This window comes from Aplosporella prunicola (assembly GCF_010093885.1).
Source record: "Aplosporella prunicola CBS 121167 unplaced genomic scaffold K452scaffold_27, whole genome shotgun sequence".
NCBI lineage: Eukaryota > Fungi > Ascomycota > Dothideomycetes > Botryosphaeriales > Aplosporellaceae > Aplosporella > Aplosporella prunicola.
In genome coordinates, this window is record NW_022983555.1 from 264,928 (window position 1) to 285,290 (window position 20,363).

General features: G+C 50.1%; 5 protein-coding genes across 5 annotated transcripts in view; 4 read left to right on the forward strand and 1 right to left on the reverse strand.

Moving 5' to 3' along the window:
- Positions 1-28: 28 nt before the first annotated feature.
- On the forward strand, positions 29-2,085 carry K452DRAFT_257240 (uncharacterized protein). The gene is made up of 3 exons (XM_033538429.1): positions 29-293; positions 354-1,185; positions 1,317-2,085. Exons 1-3 carry the CDS (start codon positions 233-235, stop codon positions 2,017-2,019), a joined length of 1,596 nt encoding a protein of 531 aa, XP_033393487.1. The 5' UTR covers positions 29-232; the 3' UTR covers positions 2,020-2,085.
- A 3,369-nt stretch (positions 2,086-5,454) lies between these two features.
- K452DRAFT_339938 (uncharacterized protein) lies at positions 5,455-6,017 on the forward strand (the record flags this gene model as incomplete). Its single annotated transcript, XM_033545328.1, has 1 exon — positions 5,455-6,017. The coding sequence occupies one exon, from the start codon at positions 5,455-5,457 to the stop codon at positions 5,833-5,835; it is 381 nt and encodes a 126-aa protein (XP_033393488.1). The 3' UTR covers positions 5,836-6,017.
- Positions 6,018-8,655: 2,638 nt separating this feature from the next.
- On the forward strand, positions 8,656-9,517 carry K452DRAFT_339940 (uncharacterized protein). The gene has a single exon (XM_033545329.1). It carries the CDS (start codon positions 9,032-9,034, stop codon positions 9,506-9,508), a length of 477 nt encoding a protein of 158 aa, XP_033393489.1. The 5' UTR covers positions 8,656-9,031; the 3' UTR covers positions 9,509-9,517.
- A 2,448-nt stretch (positions 9,518-11,965) lies between these two features.
- K452DRAFT_312153 (uncharacterized protein) lies at positions 11,966-13,243 on the reverse strand (the record flags this gene model as incomplete). Its single annotated transcript, XM_033543526.1, has 3 exons — positions 11,966-12,380; positions 12,423-13,041; positions 13,123-13,243. The coding sequence occupies 3 exons, from the start codon at positions 13,241-13,243 to the stop codon at positions 11,966-11,968; spliced, it is 1,155 nt and encodes a 384-aa protein (XP_033393490.1).
- A 4,331-nt stretch (positions 13,244-17,574) lies between these two features.
- The window catches only part of K452DRAFT_98233 (uncharacterized protein), a 4,364-nt gene continuing 1,575 nt past the window's right edge, over positions 17,575-20,363 (forward strand). The window contains exons 1-5 of the mRNA XM_033547393.1: positions 17,575-17,709; positions 17,759-17,897; positions 17,973-18,823; positions 18,881-19,115; positions 19,162-20,363. Coding sequence (XP_033393491.1) covers positions 17,655-17,709; positions 17,759-17,897; positions 17,973-18,823; positions 18,881-19,115; positions 19,162-20,363 — 2,482 coding nt within the window. The 5' untranslated portion in view covers positions 17,575-17,654. The remainder of the gene's footprint in view (positions 17,710-17,758; positions 17,898-17,972; positions 18,824-18,880; positions 19,116-19,161) is intronic.

The following is a 20,363-nucleotide window of genomic DNA, read 5'->3' on the forward strand; positions in this document are numbered from 1 at the left end:
TAGCCTTAGAAAGTCTGATAGTGTGCTAGCGGTGCTATTCCGACCTGAAACTCCTTCGCTATGCGATCTATGTGTACGAATTCAGTTACCTTCGGATGGCTCTGAGCTCGTTTTTAACACGTCGGAGATACAAACCTCGGCGCAGTCTTGCCAGCTTTGTGCGATAGTTCTTCAACTCCTCGGATCATCTACAAATAGCGACGGTTCTGTGGTGTTCCACAGGCATGGATCAATGTTGGATCTTGAAATTGGGAATGGTTCTCCACCCGGTCTTGCAATTATCGCCGACCCTGGTTAGTACTATCCAATTTCCTATTTTTTTATTGTTAGGGGAGATAATTGACTGTTGATAGGAGTAAAAGAAGTTCCGCAGGATATCCGAATTGGATTTCCAGTCTTGCCCGAAGTGGGAGGCGCGACCCATTTCGCACTCCTCCGCGAATGGCTTCGAGCCTGTAACGAGAAAAAAGGTTGCTATCAAGCCCCCATCCAGCTACCACCGCTTCCAAAAAGGCTCCTAGATGTAGGAGGTCAGAACTTGCTCCTGAAAGAGATAAACAGTCAAGAGGAAAGAATTCCACTCGACTCAACTTCGGAGGACCGAAGATACATCGCTTTATCTCATCGTTGGGGCGACCCAACGGAGGATGAGAAGGCGAAGTTCTGCACCTACGCATGTAACATCAAAGAACGAACGGAGGGCATCAACTTCGACAATCTACCTAAGACTTTCCGAGACGCCGTGACTGTTGCACGAGAGTTAGGCATACGATACCTCTGGATTGATTCTATGTGTATTATGCAAGCTCATGAGAAATGTGCCGACGGAAACTGCGGGCCCGGGAGTGGAGACTGGGCGACCGAGGCAGAGAAGATGGAGCAGTACTTTGGTTCAGCCTACTGTACGGTTGCTGCAGACTCTGCTAAAGGTCCCAACGATGGATTGTTTCAATCACGTCAAGCTCGACAATGCGTTCGGATCCCAAATCAGGAAGGCTCTACTGTTTACCTCTGCAAGGGAATCGACAATTTCGACCATGACGTGGATAAAGGAGTCCTTAACCAGCGGGGATGGGTGTTCCAAGAAAGAGCCTTGTCGTGCCGAACAATCCATTACACGAATACCCAAACGTATTGGGAATGTGGGTGTAGGATTCGCTGTGAAACTCTCGGCGCCCTTAAACCGTAAGTCTGATTTTTACAATCATTCTTCTTCTATTAGGGTCTTCCATAATCATTCATGTACATTTTCCTAACAAGAACTCTAAAACTTTATGCTGGCATGCAATTAAGAGCTAGCTAACCTTTTCATCTAGTCCGCTGCGATACAGCTTGCATGAGCCTCGATTTCCCCGACCTAATGCGTTGACTAGATACGCTGGGCAAGAGATACTTAAATTTGCCTTTCAGCAATATTCGAAACTCTCTCTTACAAGATGTTCCGACCGACCTATTGCTATCTCTGGAGTAGTTAATCGGTTTGTGAAATGTCTCGATTCAAGGGAGATATGTGGCATTTTTGAAAAATATCTCCACCAGAGCCTGCTTTGGCGACGGACTGTTAAGGGAAAAATGCGCCGGATAGCCGAGACACAGACACCTATGCCATCCTGGTCTTGGATGGCATACGAGGGTGAGATCGAGTATATCGACATCGGAGATGGTTTTATAGGGAGCCAGATCCCTTTTCCGTCTGCCGAAAGCTCACGATCTAGCACCGGCCTTGACATGGAATTGAGAGAGCCAGTGAGAGGGCTAAAGTGGGAGGACACGAATGAAGATGAACAGCAGTTGACTTTTGATGGAGAAAATCCAAACAAGGACAACAAAATATGCGCACAAGAACTCAAGTTGGCTATTGTCGGGTGCACGAGTCTATCTGGCGAAAGAGGATTCTGGGTCTATGTTCTAATTGTCAGACCATGTTCTGCAGGAAGCACATATGAAAGAGTTGGTGCTGGGCGTATTCTAGAGAGATACATGAACGATGTCCTTGGGGTTACAGTGCGGGTTCATTGACGAGTATTATTTCTTTAAAGGAATAGTATTGCTTAGGTTTTACAACAGATAATCGTTTCGCGATGCAAATTTAATAGTCATAAGATGAACGCCTCTCACGAAAAAGAATTTAAAAGACTTTACCATTTGCCACTTGAGAAAATACACGAAGCCATAAATTTAGGTTATACTAATCAGGTGGCTGGTTTGTAGCTGTTGTTCTGACTGAGAATTTACCTTTACTTTCATTAACTGTTATTTGGTATCTATATAGCTGCTATCTAGCACAATTACCTCTTTACTATCGGGCAGGGTGCAAAGTCGCCTGGCCCGCCTGGCCCAATGGGCCAGGCTGGCTGTCGGCTGGCCCACCAAGTGATAGTACTAATTTAGACTGCACGCCTGGCCCGGCGGGCCGCCTGGCCACGCACGGTTAATATCACGAAGGCTTGGCATGGTGTTGAGCGAATATGACGATATTCAGCAACTAACTACGGTCATGTGACCTCCACCCGCGCGGCGTGTAGCGCCCTGCCCGCCTATCCTCGTCCATAGAGCTCCCCCGCGTCCACCTCAACACCATGGTTCTGCGTAAAGACCCTATCTCGTAGCCGGGCCGGCAATCAGCCCGGCAGGCCAGGCCGCCTACTACGTGCTAGCACTAAATGCGCCACCACCGGTTTGGGCGTGGCTATAGCAGCCCGTCTCCCCGGCGGACCACGTGCCCGGCCAGGCGACTTTGCACTCTGCTATCGGGTGTATAATGGTCTATACTTCAAATTTACGAAGCGGGGTGAGACTAATTCTATAAGAGACTATATTTAGATGACTGAGGAATAGTGACTTTGTTTCTCCACCCAGGGAATTCTGTGTCCGTCTGGAATAGTTAGGCTGAGGGCAGCCACAGGTCGAACAGCCACAGACTTGGCAGAGAAAATAGTATGAATTACCTAAGATAAATTATGTTGTAATTTAATTAGCGCGTGTATAGTCGTACTGAACTAACCAAAATTGTTTTATTAAGCGATTCTAATGTACCGACCTGCGTGGCGGACTTTAACGGCGTACTAGACATATCGGTGATATTAACTTTTTAATACCTCGGTGGGATTGTAAGTCTCCGCTAAGTGTCACGGCAATGAGGCGGATTCAAATCAGATTGTGTAGGATTGACTACAAGACGTGGTACGAAGAGGAAAGGAAGAGAACGAGAGGCGGCGGCCATATATATGGCTCGCTAGCAGGCGCTAGGCGCTAAGCGAGAGACAACGAGCGAGACAAATACAAACAACAATTGACAAATAACAAATAAGACAAACCATCAGAAACATGAACAAACAACAATTAGCAAATAACAAACAAAGACAAACCGTCAGCTAGCGCTTGCTGGAAAGAACTGCAAGGAACGCGCTAGAAACCCGTTACAACTATTCCTGTTTACAAAGACATAATAAACTACGCGAGTGTTGTGTTCGTGCCTCTATCGTAATTGAGATTAATTGGTAACCTCCCTCCCTGCGTGCCGGAACAAACGCGAGGTACTTTTACTTCACAGCGATATAGAATATGTGCACACGCTACTATACCTATAGTACTGAATGAACTTTACTCTACAGGTACTATTTATTATCCGAAACCTCTTTTACCTAAAAAATTATCTAAATGTAGCCGTCTATCCCCTACTTTCTACGGAGTGTATTTTCTTGGCGCGATAGCATTTCTCCGCTACAGCACCAACATCCATCTCTCATCACTTCTAAAACCCATAAAAGGGCCTTAGTGTCACGGGTTTCTAGCGCGTTCCTTGCAGTTCTTTCCAGCAAGCGCTAGCTGACGGTTTGTCTTTGTTTGTTATTTGCTAATTGTTGTTTGTTCATGTTTCTGATGGTTTGTCTTATTTGTTATTTGTCAATTGTTGTTTGTATTTGTCTCGCTCGTTGTCTCTCGCTTAGCGCCTAGCGCCTGCTAGCGAGCCATATATATGGCCGCCGCCTCTCGTTCTCTTCCTTTCCTCTTCGTACCACGTCTTGTAGTTAATCCTATATAATCTGATTTGAATCCGCCTTACTACCGTGACAACACGTTTATCTACTATAAGGGTATAAGGATCTTAAAGAGAAAACGTGTTCTTTTAGATAGTAGTATATATACCTCTATAGGTAGCAGTAATCTAGAAGGATAAGCGGCGTCTAATTCCTCGCGCCTAGCTTTACATGCTTCGTCTATTATGGCCTTTTACGAGTAATATCCGGCGTAAACAAAGGACGCTTCTTGGTAATATAGGAAAGGATAGTATGGTTCTTTATAATGCGTCGAAGTTGCTTACGTAAGATGTCGATTCTAACGTGTTAAGGGCATGAAGTAGAGGAGAGAGTTAATTGTTTTGCGATCAACGAGTACTGCTACCGAAGAGGTGAGGCAGCGCTGCTGACTAAGCGAGACTAGCTACATAGGGTAAGGGCGAAGCTATATTAGGCAAGAAAGCTCTGCCTGCCCGACACACCCCGAGAGTAAAAAAGAGCCTAAATCATAGGTGCTCCACCCAGGGCTACCACCGGCGCCGGATCTCTAGGAATGTGCTAAATCCCACCAAAAATATGCCTCCGGCAGAATGGGTGGAGCCGTGTGCAAAAGAGCGAGTAGTCCCGCTGGTCAAGGTATGAAAGTCGCTTTTTGAGTGCGTCCTGCGCAGGTGTTACTGTTGTTACATGGGCGTTCTGCGCGCGCGCCCTGTTTAGTCAATTAATAAGCAGTCAGTTGCGGGGCGCGCGAGCGTGCTGAACGTGCTTAACGCGCTAAACGCATGTAAGTGCTGTTGGAGGCCAAGTTTCCCTGTGCTTAGTGTGTCACCCCCCAACTCACCACCCGTCTTTGTGGTATTGCGAATCGGGTCAGGACGACGCTAGGTGGCGAGGACAGTTGCTGGCGGCCTGCTGAGCGGTTTGGTATTGACTGCAGACTTGTTAGCAATGCAGTGACAGTAGAGCTTGTTTTTGATATCGCAGTGAGCAAGCAGGCAGTTGTCCTTGTATAAAGTCTTGCCGGACAGAGAGACGCCTTTGTCTTAAGCTTGCCCAGTAAGAGCACATTGGACGACTGGCTAGGGACGTGGCGAACATTCTTGAATGTGATAGCAGTCGTGCTACTGCCGAGCGGGCAGATGAGTGAGATACTGCCTCTGCTAATGGCAGTCTTTGTGCCAGCGAGGCCTTTCAATGAGATGGGGGTAGAGAGACGCTTGTAGTCGCTGAAGGCGGGCGCGGGCAAGCTAGTGAATTGATCGTGGGTGCCCGAGTCGACGACCTAGTGCTTCTTAATGGGAGTGACGCAGCTGACAGTGAGTCAATTAGTGTTGTCAGCATCGCTGTCGCTCTCTACAAATTCGATGTCAGTACGCCAAGGCTTCCAGCCAGCAAGTCGCTTCTTAGGGTGAAGGTAGTAGTAGTCATCCATAAAATGGCAACCTCCACAGTGCTCGCAGCGGCGACGTTTGTTTTTGTCAGTAGTTGTGACCTTTGCTACAAAGTTTGTGTGAGAACCGGACGGAAGGCGGCGGGCCTCGAGGAATATGGAGCAAGTAAGACGATCCTGGAGAGAAAGCTTGATGTGAGCCATGTCGGCCACACTGTTGCGAAAGGCGGTTATGTACTCGCCAATTATGGCAAAGTCGCTGCGGATGAGCTTGAGAAAGGTGTTGATGATGGCGGCGTCATGGAGAACGCCCTTATTGTCAAATCGGGTCGTCAGCGCATGCTAGAGCCTAGTTGTTTCCAGATGGGCCAGTTATCATGGCCTTGGAGGTGGTCATGCTGGGCGAACGCGGGCGAGAGCTGGTGATGTTGAGTGAGATACGCGATCAGAGGCGCGAAAGTTGCAGATGCTGCGGGTGCGCAATTGCGACGCGATGCGATCAGAAGCGAGGCGAAGCCAGTGGTGCGAGCGAGTGAGGGAATAATTTCTGAGCAGTTGAGAGAGATTAAGCAAGCTGCGCAGTGAGTCGCGCGAGGGTTTAATGACTACTTCCTTCAGTTGCGCGTAGGTCTTGAGAGGGTGTAAGCGAAAAGTGCGAGGAACTGGACGTTTGGACCGATCTAAAGCCTCCCCAGGCCGACCCGGTCGCTGTTTGCTGGCTCCGTTGTTGTGTGAGGCTGCTTGCAGCAAGGCACGTTGGTGACGCGCGACAGCTTAGTCATCTGCTGGCCGTAGATGACTGCTGTCGCAAGAGTTGTTCGCTGCTGAGGAGAGATCTCCTTCCTGGCAACCCGGGCCGGGAAAATTGACTTGAGAGGAGCCTGCTGTTGTCGCATGGTGGTAGGTTGAAGAGGGAGGGTTGAGAGTCGCGTCGCGAAAAAAAGAAAAAAAAGGGCGAAAGGGCGTGAAAGCGGGCATGTGCACAGCGGCCAAAAAAAATAAAGCGCAGAAGCCTGCCTTCTTAACGAAGGCAGGCAGCTCTAGCCCACGTGAAGTCTCTAATATTTTATCCCCAGAGCCACACCCCAGAGCCACAATTCCCCAGAAGCCGCAGATATTAGAAACTCACGTGGACTAGAGCATTACGCACCATTACACCCATCATCGACGGGTCTTTGCCGGACAGCCCTCTTACCCGGCGCTGCGATTATGTCAGCACACGGGCCTCTCAATTCTGGGAACCCTCGCCTAATTTCAAAGGAAGGTTCGCATTTGAAAATGTGAAGGTCTCCCACCAAGGCCGGGATTGAACCCTTGTCCTTGTAAATTAGAACTCAGAGCGCACCAGGTCAGCCACAGAGTCTTTTGTATGCCAAGATGTTCGCTTTTTCGATATATATATGCGCTCGCCATCTCATGCACACCCTTGCTAGCGCCGACGATCTGCCGCGTACCCGCTCCCGCCCCCGCATTTGCCTTCCCGTCCGTGCTCTCGCCACATATGCCAAGCCTCTGTTTTACCACATCGCATGGTGTTGAGTCGCGGTTCCATTGGAAACGCACCGGTCGCAATACATCATCAGTAATGATGCTCCTCAAGGCTCATCCTGGTGATTTCACCTACGATCCCACCTACGATCTGTTCCACCTTCGACATCCGATCCGCTTGTGCACTCCGGCCCGCGCCGCCTGCCCGCGCAGCCGCACATTGTGCTAGTGCCACGCCAAGTGGGTCGCAGAATACCGTGCTTCGCCGCTTCCTCTGCAACCATCAACCATCAACAACCTTCGCAGAACGCTCGCACCTCACATTCGCACGTCGCTCCTTGTCGCTCCCTGCACCAGCTGCAGCCATGGTCAGCCATTGCGCCAATCCACCAACAACTCGTTTAGCCGCAGCCAGCCGTCGCACAAACCCGACCAGCCTTTGCGCAGCCACGCCTCCTTCGCACAGGTATTGGTCGGGCAAAGGAATTCAACAATTCAGAGGACTCGGGTTTCTGATGCGGTCGACAACAAACCCAAGAGCAAGACACTCAAGGCCGGATACCGAAGCTTTCTGAGGAAGACCTCGACAAGCTTTTGGACCCGGAGAACCCGGTGCGGGGCCAGCACTGTGAATGCTACGGAGATTCTTACCAAAAGTTTTGGCCGATCGCCAGACCGTCTCGGCATAACAACAGCCGCTGTCTCCACCACTTTCGTCAATCCTCCGACAACGGCCTGCTCGACTACTGCTGTCGCTCAACTGGACATACTGATTGGAAGACTAAGAGGCCTGCTGTCGCACGCCTGGACTGCCTGCTCGGTCTCACGCGCGCCTGCCTGGCTGCCTGTCGCTCGCTTGGACGCCTGCTGTCATGCCTCCCATCCAGCTGGCGACCCGCGCCCAGGCAGTGGTTCTTAAGCCAACTGGCTGCCCTGTCTCCATAATTCCCACAAAGACTGGCATTGGAGACAGGCGGAGCAACCGCTATTGGACAACTGCGAAAGAGCGAGGCTAGAGACCTGAGGAAGACATGCCGCTGCTGGACGAATATCTGGAGAACAAGCCCAAATCTGGAAGGCCGACCAAGCGCACAAACTCAATGATGAAGAAGGTCTAGGATATTATTAAGAGAGACCAGTAAGAGTACGGTCGTGAGCAGAACTGTGAGAAGATTGCCAGAGAGGTTGGTGTGAGAGTGCGGAATCATCCAGCCTCACTACCGTCGGTCTGAACAAATGGACGGTACGCTAACGGACGGTGACGACCGTCTCCGTAGCGTCGCGCCAGTAACGATCTCGTCCCGACAGAGCTTGGTCCAGGGAGACGGTGGCAAACGGTAGTTATATATTTTTACTGGTGTACCGAATATTTGATGGTGTTAAGGGGCAAAAACCCGCGTTGTCTAATAAGGCTTACTCCGTAGTATCAAATATTAGGGCTTCGAACACGTTCTTGCCCCTCGTCCAACTGCTAAGCCAACTGCCGAATAGTGCCAAATGTCCCCGAAGCTTAATTTGATTCAAATGTTTCTCAACACTACGCCCGTTATAAAACCAGCATCTTGGCCCTCGCCCTGCAGTTTGATTTAGCAGGCCTAGGGTCATCCTCAGAAAATTCAGCAACCCCACAGGTTAACGCGCACTCGATTTAACCCTAATCAAATCAGGGCTTTGCCTTTGCCTAACTTCAGCGAGCGAGTTCTTGAGGAGAAGCTGCAAGGATTATGACCAGGCAAAGGCTCACCCACGTCACCTAGCCAAATGGAGTCAGCACTCGAGTGGCTTTGGGACGTTATTGTACATCCTGTCCTCGAAGCACTGGGGTTCCAGAGACCTATCCAGGACGACAAATGGCCCCGTATCTGGTGGATCCCTACGGGGCATCTAAGCCTCTTTCCGCTTCATGCAGCAGGACGCCATATGGAAAAGTCTGCTGAGACAGTCCTTGATAGGGTCATGTCATCATACAGTCCCTCAATCAAAGCACTGCTTTATGGGCGCCAGCACAGCAAGAAAAACGTAGGGTATACAGCGAAAAAGATGCCCTCTTAGTCTCTATAAAAGATACGCCCGGCCAGCCGAGCCTCGATTTCGCCGCAAAGGAAATAGCTAAGATAAAAAACTCTGCCCGTTAATGCAGCTGAATCCAGTTGAGCTACCACAGAAGAGCCGGGAGGAGATCATAAGATACCTACTTACGTCAAGGATCTTCCATTTTGCTGGGCGCGGACACTCAAACCCTGTCGAGCCTTCGCAAAGCAGCTTGCTCCTTAGCGACTGGCAGGAAAGTCCTTTGACTGTAGCAGATCTCCGAGACCAGAGGCTGCAAGAGAACTCGCCGTTCCTAGGATACCTTTCCGCCTGCTCAACTGGCACGAATAATGCAGAGCAACTGGCTGATGAAGCGATCCATCTTGTCAGCGCTTTCCAACTTGCTAGCTTCAGACACGTTATAGGAACACTCTGGGCAGTATCCGACAGCCATTGTGTCGATGTAGCGGTAACTCTATATGAGACGCTTAGGGACGAAGGCATGACTGATGAGGCGGTATATCGAGGGCTACATCTGGCGCTTCGTGCACTTCGAGATAATAATAGGGATCTGGAATAGAGAAGAGACGGAAGAGACGGTTTTATAGATGTTGAGATCGTCACGGGCGGTAGCGACAATAGCAGTACCCAGCTAATACGGGATGCTATATTGTTTGACGAGGACACAAGAAGGCAGAGGAACCTACTGTACTAGGTCCTGTATATTTACTTTGGCGCTTAGCTCTCTTTATTATTTGTAACTTTTTCAACAACAGCGTTACGTCATTAAGGTTAGCACTCGGAGTTATAGGCTTTACTTTAGTATTTAGATCAGCGCGATTGCTCTTTGATTTCCCAACTGGGACGATACATGATATGTAGGCTTAAACTGTGCGAGTAAAGAGTGAACGCGGCTTGGTTCTCAGAGTGACTGGCCGCGAGCTTTATATACATAAAGGAGCGAAGCAGTCATGTGCTCACTTAGAGAATATAGCAAGGGTAATAACATGGTGTTGAAACAACAAAAAGGTGAATTGAATACAGAGAATAATGCGTAAAGAACGATGGTCCGATAGTGGAACATTTTGATGTTTAACAAAAGTCGAAAAAGATACCAGCTGGCCAGCCATTCATCACCTCCTACCTTTCTACTCTTTTCTCCGGCTATGTCGAGCAACGTGAACATTGCCGAGGAGACGCCCGCGCTTTAGTCACGCCTGCCGATGGAGATATTGGCGCCGAGAAGGCCGCTAGTGAGCCCGCTGAGATTCCGGTCCATACCGCCCCGTTTCTTTCTAGGGCTCTACGGCAGCAGCAGCGGCGGCGGCGGCTCGGTCGCGGACTCGTGCCCTCGTTATCGCCCTCGGGCTCAGTATCCGCTATAGTGTCTGGGTCGCGTACGAACTTGCGCACGCCGTGGCGGCGTTCGAGAGACGGCCGACCCATGGCGCTCGAGGGTAGGGGGAGGTCGAAACAAACGAAATGCCGGGGGTAAAACTGCATGTAGGAGAGCGCGGCGTGGGCGACCGCGTCGCAGGCCTTGTAGGCACCGGAGTTGGCGTCGATGTCGCAGGCCTTAGCCCTGGCGGAGCTCCCTACGAGATAGTGGATGCAGCTGTCAGTGGAGACGTCGTCGGTAGGGACGGGTAGGAAGCCGAGTATGAGAAAGAGGGCAGGTTTGGTGGGTGCGGAGATTGTGAGCGGCTATCGTTGTGAGGCTTTCCTTGGGCTCTTAGAGCCAGCGGCCCAAAACTACGCAAGCTAATCAGCTTAACTGCACGTAATATCAAAACTACGCAATTAAGCAGTAGGCACGGCCCCTACTACGACCGCCGCAGGCCTGCCGTCTATTAGAACTACGCAGGCCAATAGGCGAACCGTGTCCTTTATCCTCGAGCTTATAATCCCGCCAAGAAATAGCTGCAATCCTTATACTAGCGTAAACGTCTATTTGCCGGCGTAGACGTCTATTTTCCGGCGTAGACGTCTATTTTCCGGCGTAGACGTCTATTTTCCGGCGTAGACGTCTCTCTGCTGGCGTAGATGACTCTCTGCCTGTATCTCTCTGCCTGCTTCTCTCTGTACGAAGGATTTCGATTTTAGTGAGGAAGCGTTAGTGCGCCCGGGTGTCTCCGGACCTTCAAGCTCGTAACTCTCTCAATTTACAACGCTCTTTGCAGCCAACAACACATCATGAAGCATAAGAAGCGAATCGATTCGAGAGGACAGCTTGGGATGAATATAACTTACTTGATGAGCCTCGGGGTGCTGCAGCGAAGCTGACTGAGGAAGACAAAGTTAAAATCGCCACCGGTGCTACAGACAGCCGCACGGCAAGATATACCCACCGCAATGACTTAAAGTGCCTGCTTACTCCTCTCGCTTCGACACCGAGTTCACGGGGAACACCAACATTCAGAAGATGACTTGGCGCGGTAACTCGCCAGATATCAACGCCAACGAGCATGCCTGGCCCTGGATGAGACGCCAGCTAGGCAAGGAGTGGCCATAGAGCAAGACCGAGGGGGGATGTGCTGATCAGTGGCGTCGGGAGTAGGAGGAGCTGGATATTGCGACTGTGAACAGCTGGGTTGACCGAATTCCTGGCAAAATTCGAACAATAAGTTTTATAGATAGATGCGCGTTTGAATGAGACCAATTTTGTAGTGATTTGGGTGGTGTGCTGTCGCTGCGCGATGTGCGCAGGTGGCGTTGTGTTGTTGTACGCGTACTTACCAAAAACGAACTCTTTCGTAGACGTCTCTTTGCCGGTGTAGATGTCTCTTTGCCAGTGTAAACGTCTCTTTACCGGTGTAGACGTCTCTTTGCTGGCGTAGACGTCTAGTCTTAATATGATTTCGTCGGCAAAATCGATATATATGCTGGTAAAAGTTCTTGGGCGTAGATAATATTTGTGGCCTATGCTAACGTCTACTTATCGATACGAAAGTAGTACGTGCTAACCGCTGCGCACTGATAGAAAATAATTGGCTCTCGATGTGTTTAACATGGGATACATAACTACATTATTATATAACTAGGGCTGCGAGTTTCCCGAGTTAGGCTTCCGAGGAGGCTTGTTTGTACTTACCTCCTTTTTGTCCTTGTTAAACCCGCCGCCCCTTTTAGAGTCGAACTTCTGGTTTGGGTGATTACCCTTACTATTCGAGTACGAATCCCTAGGCTTTGTGGCGTTCCGGTCCTGCGGGGTGTTCCCACGAGGGGACCGGGAAAAGAGTGTTATACCCCTGCGTTTAGTGCTCCGGCCGCGATCCATAGATCCGCTGGAGCTCCTGCTGCGCTTCTTCGTACTCTTCTCGGCCGCAATACGCCGCTTATTGTGACGGGCCTCCCGGGTAGCCCGGATGACCCGCTCAATATAGCGAATCTTGTCCCAGAACTCTTCGCGAGTACGGAACTTACGGAAGTCCAAGGAGAGCTTATGGCATTTGCTGCGGAGTCGCGGCGGCAGGCGGGAGAACTAGAATTGGCACTCCTGGAGAATGTTTGTGTATTCCACTTCCAGTGTCTCTTCCATGCACATTATCAGCGAAAGGAATTGGTCGAACGTCTGGTTCTCCCTCATCACGGTGTTGTAGTATGAATGAGCTACGTCCGCCTCGCGAGCGAGGGGACTTTGCACCGTGTCTTGGAGGATCTGTTTACACTCCTCCCATGTGAGGGCACCTTTGAGGTGGACCTCTCTCTGGCGGAGTGCGACCCGCTTGTGCATGGGCTCTGTGGCCTCATTCCAAGCGATTCCCCCCATAAGCCACGAGATCCTGCGGTCGTGGTCCTTAAGAACGTCATGCGAATAGAATATCCGCTGAACTTCTTGCACCCAGATGTCGAACTTCCGTTGGGAAGCTTCTCGCAGGACAGGCGCAGGGTGATTGACCAGTTTGGACAACCGTTTCAGGAACTCGTTTTCTTCGGCCTTTCGTTTCTTTTCATGGGCCGAATCGGTGTCGCGGAGGGCCTGGACATACTCATGCAAGCTCTTAATCTTCGCGACGTGTTGGTCGATACTTGCCGGGTCAACCCGCTGATTGCGGGCTGCGTCTAGCTGGGCCTCAATTTCGTGGAGGATACTTGGTCGTTCCTCCGCGAACTCTGCAGGGGACGAAGCCTCCTACTGCTCCGGTGTTTCCGCCCGAGGCAGTTCCTCCGGAGTGTTTGCAGCCGTTTGGCTACCTGTTGGCAAGGCTATTGAGTCTCCTGTGGGCGCTGATTCGATTGCTTGCCTGTCCTCATGGGCGACCCGCGGGCTGGTCGCACGGGAGGAGCCTATGGCACGCGTGTTGTTCCTAGCCATTTTGCTAAGGCGCCGTATATTTGTACCACCCCTTTTGGGTTTTCCTACCACCCCTCCACCACCGCCTGCCTAATCGGGTAATAACCCGGCAGAAAGCTACCTTCGGCACAACCCGCCCGCACCAGTCGCTCGCGCGACGCCGCGCGAGGACGCGCAGGTGAGGAACAGGAACTAGCACCCCTCATTTTACACCAAAAATCAACCAAAAAATTCCATATCTCCAACCTCACTGTCACAGCGCGGCACGCGAAGAGGAGAGTTATTATATGTTACAAACGTCGCTTTTTCGCGCCCGCGAGCGCTCCTGCGTCCTCCGCCGCCAGCTGCTCGCTCCTCCGCCTGCCCGCAGCCCGCTCCATCACGTGTTCAGTCACCGTAGCGAGCCTTCCTCGTGCCACGACCCTTACGTGCTGGCATCTCTCTGTTTACAGAGGGTGCCGCACTGCTGCTGAAGGCAGTATCTCTATCCTCCTCTATGGTGTTGCAGTCCTCGCTGTCCTCCTCGCTGTCCTCGTCGTCGTCACTACTGATTGTAACTTGCTTAGGCTGCCTGCTAAAGGTGTTGGTGGTGTTGCGGCGGGCCCTCTTCGCTGCTAAAGCTACCCGTAGGGCTGCTGGTGTAATTATAGTCGTAGTAGTAACCACCTGCCCGGCCGACTGCTGCTGAATAAGCTGTGCTAGTATCTTTTATATATTCTCTACCTTCTTGTTCAGTGACTCTGTAGTTACCTTCCCTCTGGCAGTCCTCTTACGCTTCGCCCTCTGCTGAGTAGCCTGATCGGCCTGCTGGGCAACCTCAAACTGCGAAGGTTCTCTCTGCGTATTGGTGATCGTCCTAACGGGTGTTGAACGCTGTTGCTGCTACTACTGCTGCTGCTGCTGCTGCTGCTGAGCACGCGGACGGCCTTTGCGGCGGTGTTGAATAAAGTCCTTCACACCTAGGAGAGGTTCATCGCTAAGTAGCTTCTGAAAGCGCCAATAGGGGTGTACCTAGTGAAGAGGGATCCTCCACTACTCGTTAGTAACTATTTGCTTCAGCGAATAGACGCAGGGCAGTCCTATAGAGCTCTCAAAATTACCGTAGCAGAGTTGCTCGTAGGTATTACTCCTCAGCAGGTTGATTTGTCGGAGTATTAGCTTCAGGGCCTTCGGGAACACGTGGCCGACGAGGTCCTTTAGCAGGTGTTCATAAGTAAACTAGTGTTGAGGACGCCCGAATGCCACTGCCTCGTCCTTCTAAATATCTTGCCATTCGTTGCCCATCGCCAGAAGGAGGTTATCCTTCAAGCTGATAAAGTTCTGCTTGCGGTGGCTAAGAAAGGACTTTGTACGGCTATAGGAGCCCTCTGCGAGCGATATTATACTGCGTGTAGTTAGTCTGTTCAATAGTAAGGCGGTAGAGGGTAGTCCTACCGATTACTAAAGTTAAGGTGTTTATCAATCTACGCACGATACTACTCCTCCTTGTAAGGCATCCACTGATTCGTAATATATATAATAAGGCCTTGCTACTGCTCAGCGTAGTCGTGCTGAAAGGCGTCCTATATAGTGTTGAATTTATCAATAGTGCGAGCGTCTGCTAGAGCGTGAAAGCGTCTCTTACACTCGTTGCGAAGCTCCTTAATATTATTACCTGTAGCTTCGTCCTCCTCCTCGTCATATGCCCAGGCTTTCTGAATCTTGATGCCGACATTCTTAGCAATATGCCATATACATATCAGCTGCGGGACGTGCTCGTAGTGCTTGCGGAGGGCGTTCTTCAGTGCCAACTCGTAGTCAGTAACGAAGACTCCAGGCTGCGTAATATGAGCGGCAAGTTACTTAATAGCCTATAAATATTCGACTTCGCCCTCCTTCGCTAGTAAGCAGAACCCAATAGAGAATAGGCGGCCTATAGGTGAGACTCCAACAACATGAAGCAGCGGGATGTCGTCCTTGTTCGACTTGTACGTGTAGTCTAGTATCATCACCTTACTCTAGCGCCTCTGTAGCTCGAGCGAGCGCTTATGGGCCTAAAACACAGTGTGGGCGTGGCTCTCTGCGTCAAGTTGATAGTTAATAACCTACTCGTCGTCCTGTATAAGCTCTCTCAACATCGCCTGCAGGCTTGTAAGTCTATAGAGGCGCTGTCTCTTCACCTTCGCACGAAGGTTCTTGATATTAGAGTTAGTGATTAAGCATTCGGGGTCTTCATAAATCAGCTAGGCACGAATTTGCTTAGGGCGGCTAGCAACACTAAGCGCCTGAACCAGCTGCTGTTATTCAATCGTTATTTTGTGATGCGAGGGGTGAGCCTTCGGGTCCTTAAAGGCCTCATGGTTATGAGGTTTCGTGGCATTAGCAGGTTCGAGCTGCTAAGTATCGTCGGGTAGCTTGCGGAGGACGAATTGAAAAGGGCAATCGAGCTTCCTCGTGCTAGTCGCCTTGACGTGTGCCTGGGACTCGTAGGTGCCCGAGCGATCGCAGCCGACAGTGATCTTCTTTAAGATTTTGGAGCGCTTGGTGTAGTTGGATCTGTTTTTGCGAATAGCATAACCATGGGCCAGCCCGAAGGCCGTTGCAAAGTCGTAAGCAGTGTCAGCAGAGGGGTGATTGCCCTCAGGCGGAGCAGCAAGGTCGTAAGGCATTGTGAGGCCCTGCAGCAGCGTGCCCGGCGGGCGTAAGTGGGTGGGTGGGCGCGAAGAGGTGTTGTTGCGAGATGCACACGCGAAGACGTGACGTTGCGAAGTTGGCTTTCTGCCGGGCGCTTTACCCGATTAGGCAGGCGGTGGTGGAGGGGTGGTAGGAAAACCCAAAAGGGGTGGTACAAATATACGGCGCCTTTTGCTAACTTTGCCGGCCGTTCTTGGAAAAAGGAAGTATTCGAATATGAGACACGAATGTGAACAGGGAGCAAAGAGCAAGACAATAGGGTGTGATTGCTACGAGACGAATCCTTAAAGAGGATTCGTAGGCCTCGCGACCGGAGCAAAAGTCTTCAGGAGATCGCGGGCCATGTGGTCCCCACGTGAGTAGCACGTGATCTGGGTGCGAACACCATGACTATGGAGGCTGCTATCTACCTAAGGCCATTGGCCTGACAGCTGTCGCTTTGCCTGCTACTGTCGCTTTGCCTGCTACTGTCGCTTTGCCTGCTACTGTCGCTCTGCTGGACGCGCTGCTGCTGCTGCCACCACTGCTGCTGCTGCTGTCGCAGCGAGCGACCGCCAGCTGCAGCAAACTTTGCAGCGCAATATCTCCATGAAAACTACAGATAATTTAGTTACTAAAAAAGTGTTTTTCTCGCCTTTTCGAGCTCTACAAGTTTATTTACTCGCATCCTAAATTTTCGCGTTGGATTTAATTATACTCAGGTTAAAACGGAAACTATTCCACTCAGGGTACTTAGGTTAAAATTTTGGCCCGTGCGCCCCACCAAAAAAATTCCACTCAGGCCTGAGTGGAATTGGCCATAAGGGTTAGGAGCCCGATAGGCGGAGTCCTCTTATACCCTGTGCTAAATAACTAAGCCACAAAAAAAGCAATATAAACTGCGTACATTTCAACAATAACTATTATCTAATACAAGCTCTTTATTCCTTAGTAAACTCACTCTGCTTTCGAGCTTTGACAAAAGTGATAATGCGTGGATTAACTTCTACGCACTAAGGAGAGTAGTTAGACGTATAGGACTAGAAGTAGCGAATGATCTTAGCTAACGTGGCATCGGGTTAAAAATAGGAAGTGTGTTTCAGCTCCCATAGTACAGATTACAGGGTTGTTAAACAAGCGGGGTAAGTAATAATTCCAAGTGCGCCTTAAGCGCCTAAATATCCCTTAAGATCAGTTGATTAGTTGAATCAGTCGAAGTTGGGCCGGCTTACTACGTCACGCGGCTAGATTCCTTGCAACTAATATACGCACGGACAGTAGTATTTCGTGAAGTAACTATAGCTAAAATGATGTGGAGGCAGGCTGTACGCCTATGAAGTTGACATTTCTGTGTATAGGTGCATGGCGACCAACATTTGCGAAGCTCAAAAGAAAATCAGGGGTACTAGTAGGAATACCGTGGTTTGAAATCGAGTCCTCCTACGACAGGCTAAAAACCACCTGGGGTACGCATGACCACCAGGGTTAGGCAGCAACGCAGCTTATGTGATGACGTGGCGCGGGGCTTATCGCGTGTGCCAATCGTTGTTCCTGCCTAGGCGCTTGGCTAAGACCAAGCTATCCCGGTTGGTAAAGCTGCAGCTGCCTAAATTAAGCTGGTTGCGCCTTCGGCAGTGCCGAACGGTACTTATTAGACAGGTAATATTTCTACGGCTGCCTAGAGCTTGCCAGCTAACATCCGTCAATATTTTCTTACTACTTCATCACCGCGCTCTTTGTATCTAGTGCCTAAACCTTGTTATAACCACTCCTAGGAAACATGGCAGACTGTTCGAGCCCTCAGGCTGATGGACCAGTCAACCTGCTTGCGCTTGGTAAGTCAGCTGACTAGCCATACTTACTTCCTGCTAAAAAATTAGATAGATGGCGGCGGTATACGCGGTCTATCGGAGCTACTAATCCTCCACGAGATCATGAAACGAATGAAACATGACCTGGAACTTGTGGAGCTACCTCGCCCTTGTGAATACTTTCATCTCATCGGTGGCACTAGCACTGGCGGGTAAGCTCGGTTACTTAGCCATTAGAAGGCTGATTATCGTTAGCAGACTGAGGGAAAGCTAAACTATTTCTATAGGCTCATCGCCCTCCTTCTTGGCCGATTCTGCATGTCTACCGAAGAAGCTCTACGTGTCTATAACTCTTTAGCCGGCTCAATCTTCTCCAGTGACAACAAAAAGTACATATTCCAGGATGGGACTTTCAAAGCGTCAACGCTGGAGAGAGCAGTCCGCGGACTCACTAGTCAAAAGGGAGCTGGTGACTTTATGGAGGACGTATCGTGCGAGAACAAGATGGGAAAAGCCTTCGTGTGCGCAATGTCAGCAAGAAACATGGCTCATCCGCGGCTCTTCCGGACCTACCATGTACGAGAGAATGCAAGCGCCAATTGTCAAATCTGGGAGGCAGCCCGCGCTACTACAGCTGCGCCCATATTTTTCAAACGGATTGCCATCGGCGAAGAAGGTCAAACCAAGGAGGAGTTTATTGACGGGGGAATAAGGTGCAATAATCCGGCCGATGAAGTCCTAGAGGAGGCTAGGAAGGTCTTCGGGGAAGAAAGAGCATTCAATTGCCTTGTCAGCATCGGAACAGGCCATCCTGGAGTAATCGGCTTATCCAAGCCGGACGGATTCCAAAGGCTACTTCCTACGAAGTTAATCCACACTCTAAAGCAAATCGCCACAGACTGCGAGCAGAAATCACACGAGATTAGCACGCGGTTCCAAAATGCACCTGACCTATATTTCCGTTTCAGCGTGGCATATGGGCAAGGTAGTATCTCGCTGGAAGAATGGAAGAAAATGTCAGAGGTCCAAACACATACCTCAGCATATTTGAAAGAAATTAGCGTTTCCAGTAGCCTAAACACAGTCGTGAAGCTACTTTGCCAGCCTCGTACGAATGGCCCTACCTTACGATCTATAAGTTAGTCACCACTCTCTTAGAAAATATATATCGCGGCTATAGCTGAAAAATATCTAGCCGTTGTACTTTCAAGTCTTCCACGAGGCCAAGAAGTCCGAGTGCCAATTAGAACCAGAGCTAGGTCGAGTCCGAACTTCACTGGCCGATTGCAAGTCTTGGAAAAGTTGAAAAACTTCTTCGGTACTCAAGTGCAAGAAAAAAATATTCAGAGAAGAGAGTTTCTCTTATACGGGATGGGTGGCGCTGGTAAGACACAAATTGCATTGAAATTTGCCGAAGAAAGCACCGAGTGGTAAGTACCAGTTTATAGCTCTTTTAGTCGGGGCTAACATACGCAGCTTCAAAAACATCTTTTGGATCGATAGTAGCAATGTGGCTACGATTAAGCAATGCTATAAAGATATAGCAGCAGAGAAACGCCTAGGCGATTCCAAAGGAGAAGCCTCCGTCGAGTCCGCGCTCCAATGGCTAGATACTACAAGTGAGCAATGGTTGTTGCTGTTCGATAACGTGGATGATTTTGAGGTAGCTTCAAACCTTATACCTAAAAGAGACAAAGGAAACATCCTCTATACCAGCCGTAATCCTGAGATCCAGTATTCTCTGCCCCCGGAAGCCTATTGCGAAGTGGGCGAGATGGACCAGCACGAGGCCTTGGAGCTCCTTGCCAAAACCAACCGCTCACCCAGGATCCTCGAGGAGAGAGAAAGCGCACAGAAGATCGTGGAAGTCCTCGGGGGGCTACCACTAGCAATCGACCAAGCCGGAGCTTATATGGCTACTCGCGTCTGTACTATTAAAGAGTATCTCCACCTGTTTAGGAGCCAGCGTACAACGTTGATGAGGAACCAATCCTACCAACGCGCGTCCTCGCATGACCAAGCCGTGTATGCGACTTGGGAAATCTCCTACACCGCAATAGAGAGACAAGCCCAAGATGAAGAGGCGGAGGAAGCGAGACGTCAAACGCTAAAAGCTGCTCTACAGCTTTTAGGACTCTTTGCCATGTTCCATCGGGAGGGTATCATGAAAGATATTTTTCGACGAGCTACGATTTCCGGTAGATTAAATCCCGATGAAACAAAGGGCAGTTCTCCCAGCAACAGCGCACCTTCTATTAATATACCCAGCGGCCTTTTTACTTGCGACAATAACGGTGAATGGAATACATACTTTTTTGGCGAGGCGATTCGCGAACTTCTCAAATTCTCTTTGATTAGAACGGACGGCTCTGGGACAGTTTTTTCCATGCACCCTTTAGTACACTTCTGGGCTCGGGATCGGCTATCTCCTTCCACGCAGGAGAATTTCCTAGAGAACGTGAGGATGATATTATCGTCCTGTATTACATGGGAATTCACGAGCGAGGACTACACGTTTCGACGAAAACTACTCCCACATATTACCCAATGCATAGAAGGTGATACCTACCTCGATATTCCTAGCGCAGTTAAGGCTGCGAGATTTGCGTTAGTCTTTTCAGAGGCTGGATCTTGGAAGGAGGCGGAAGAGCTAGAGGTGCAGGTGATGGAGACGAGTT

What these genes read in the sequence shown, in the direction of transcription:
- K452DRAFT_339940 (XM_033545329.1), top strand. Translation starts at nt 9,032, where the DNA reads ATGCAGCTGAATCCAGTTGAGCTACCACAGAAGAGCCGGGAGGAGATC.
- K452DRAFT_257240 (XM_033538429.1), top strand. Translation starts at nt 233, where the DNA reads ATGTTGGATCTTGAAATTGGGAATGGTTCTCCACCCGGTCTTGCAATT. An exon ending in TGCAATTATCGCCGACCCTG is followed by an intron (nt 294 to 353) that starts GTTAGTACTATC and finishes GACTGTTGATAG; the next exon opens with GAGTAAAAGAAGTTCCGCAG. An exon ending in ACTCTCGGCGCCCTTAAACC is followed by an intron (nt 1,186 to 1,316) that starts GTAAGTCTGATT and finishes CTTTTCATCTAG; the next exon opens with TCCGCTGCGATACAGCTTGC.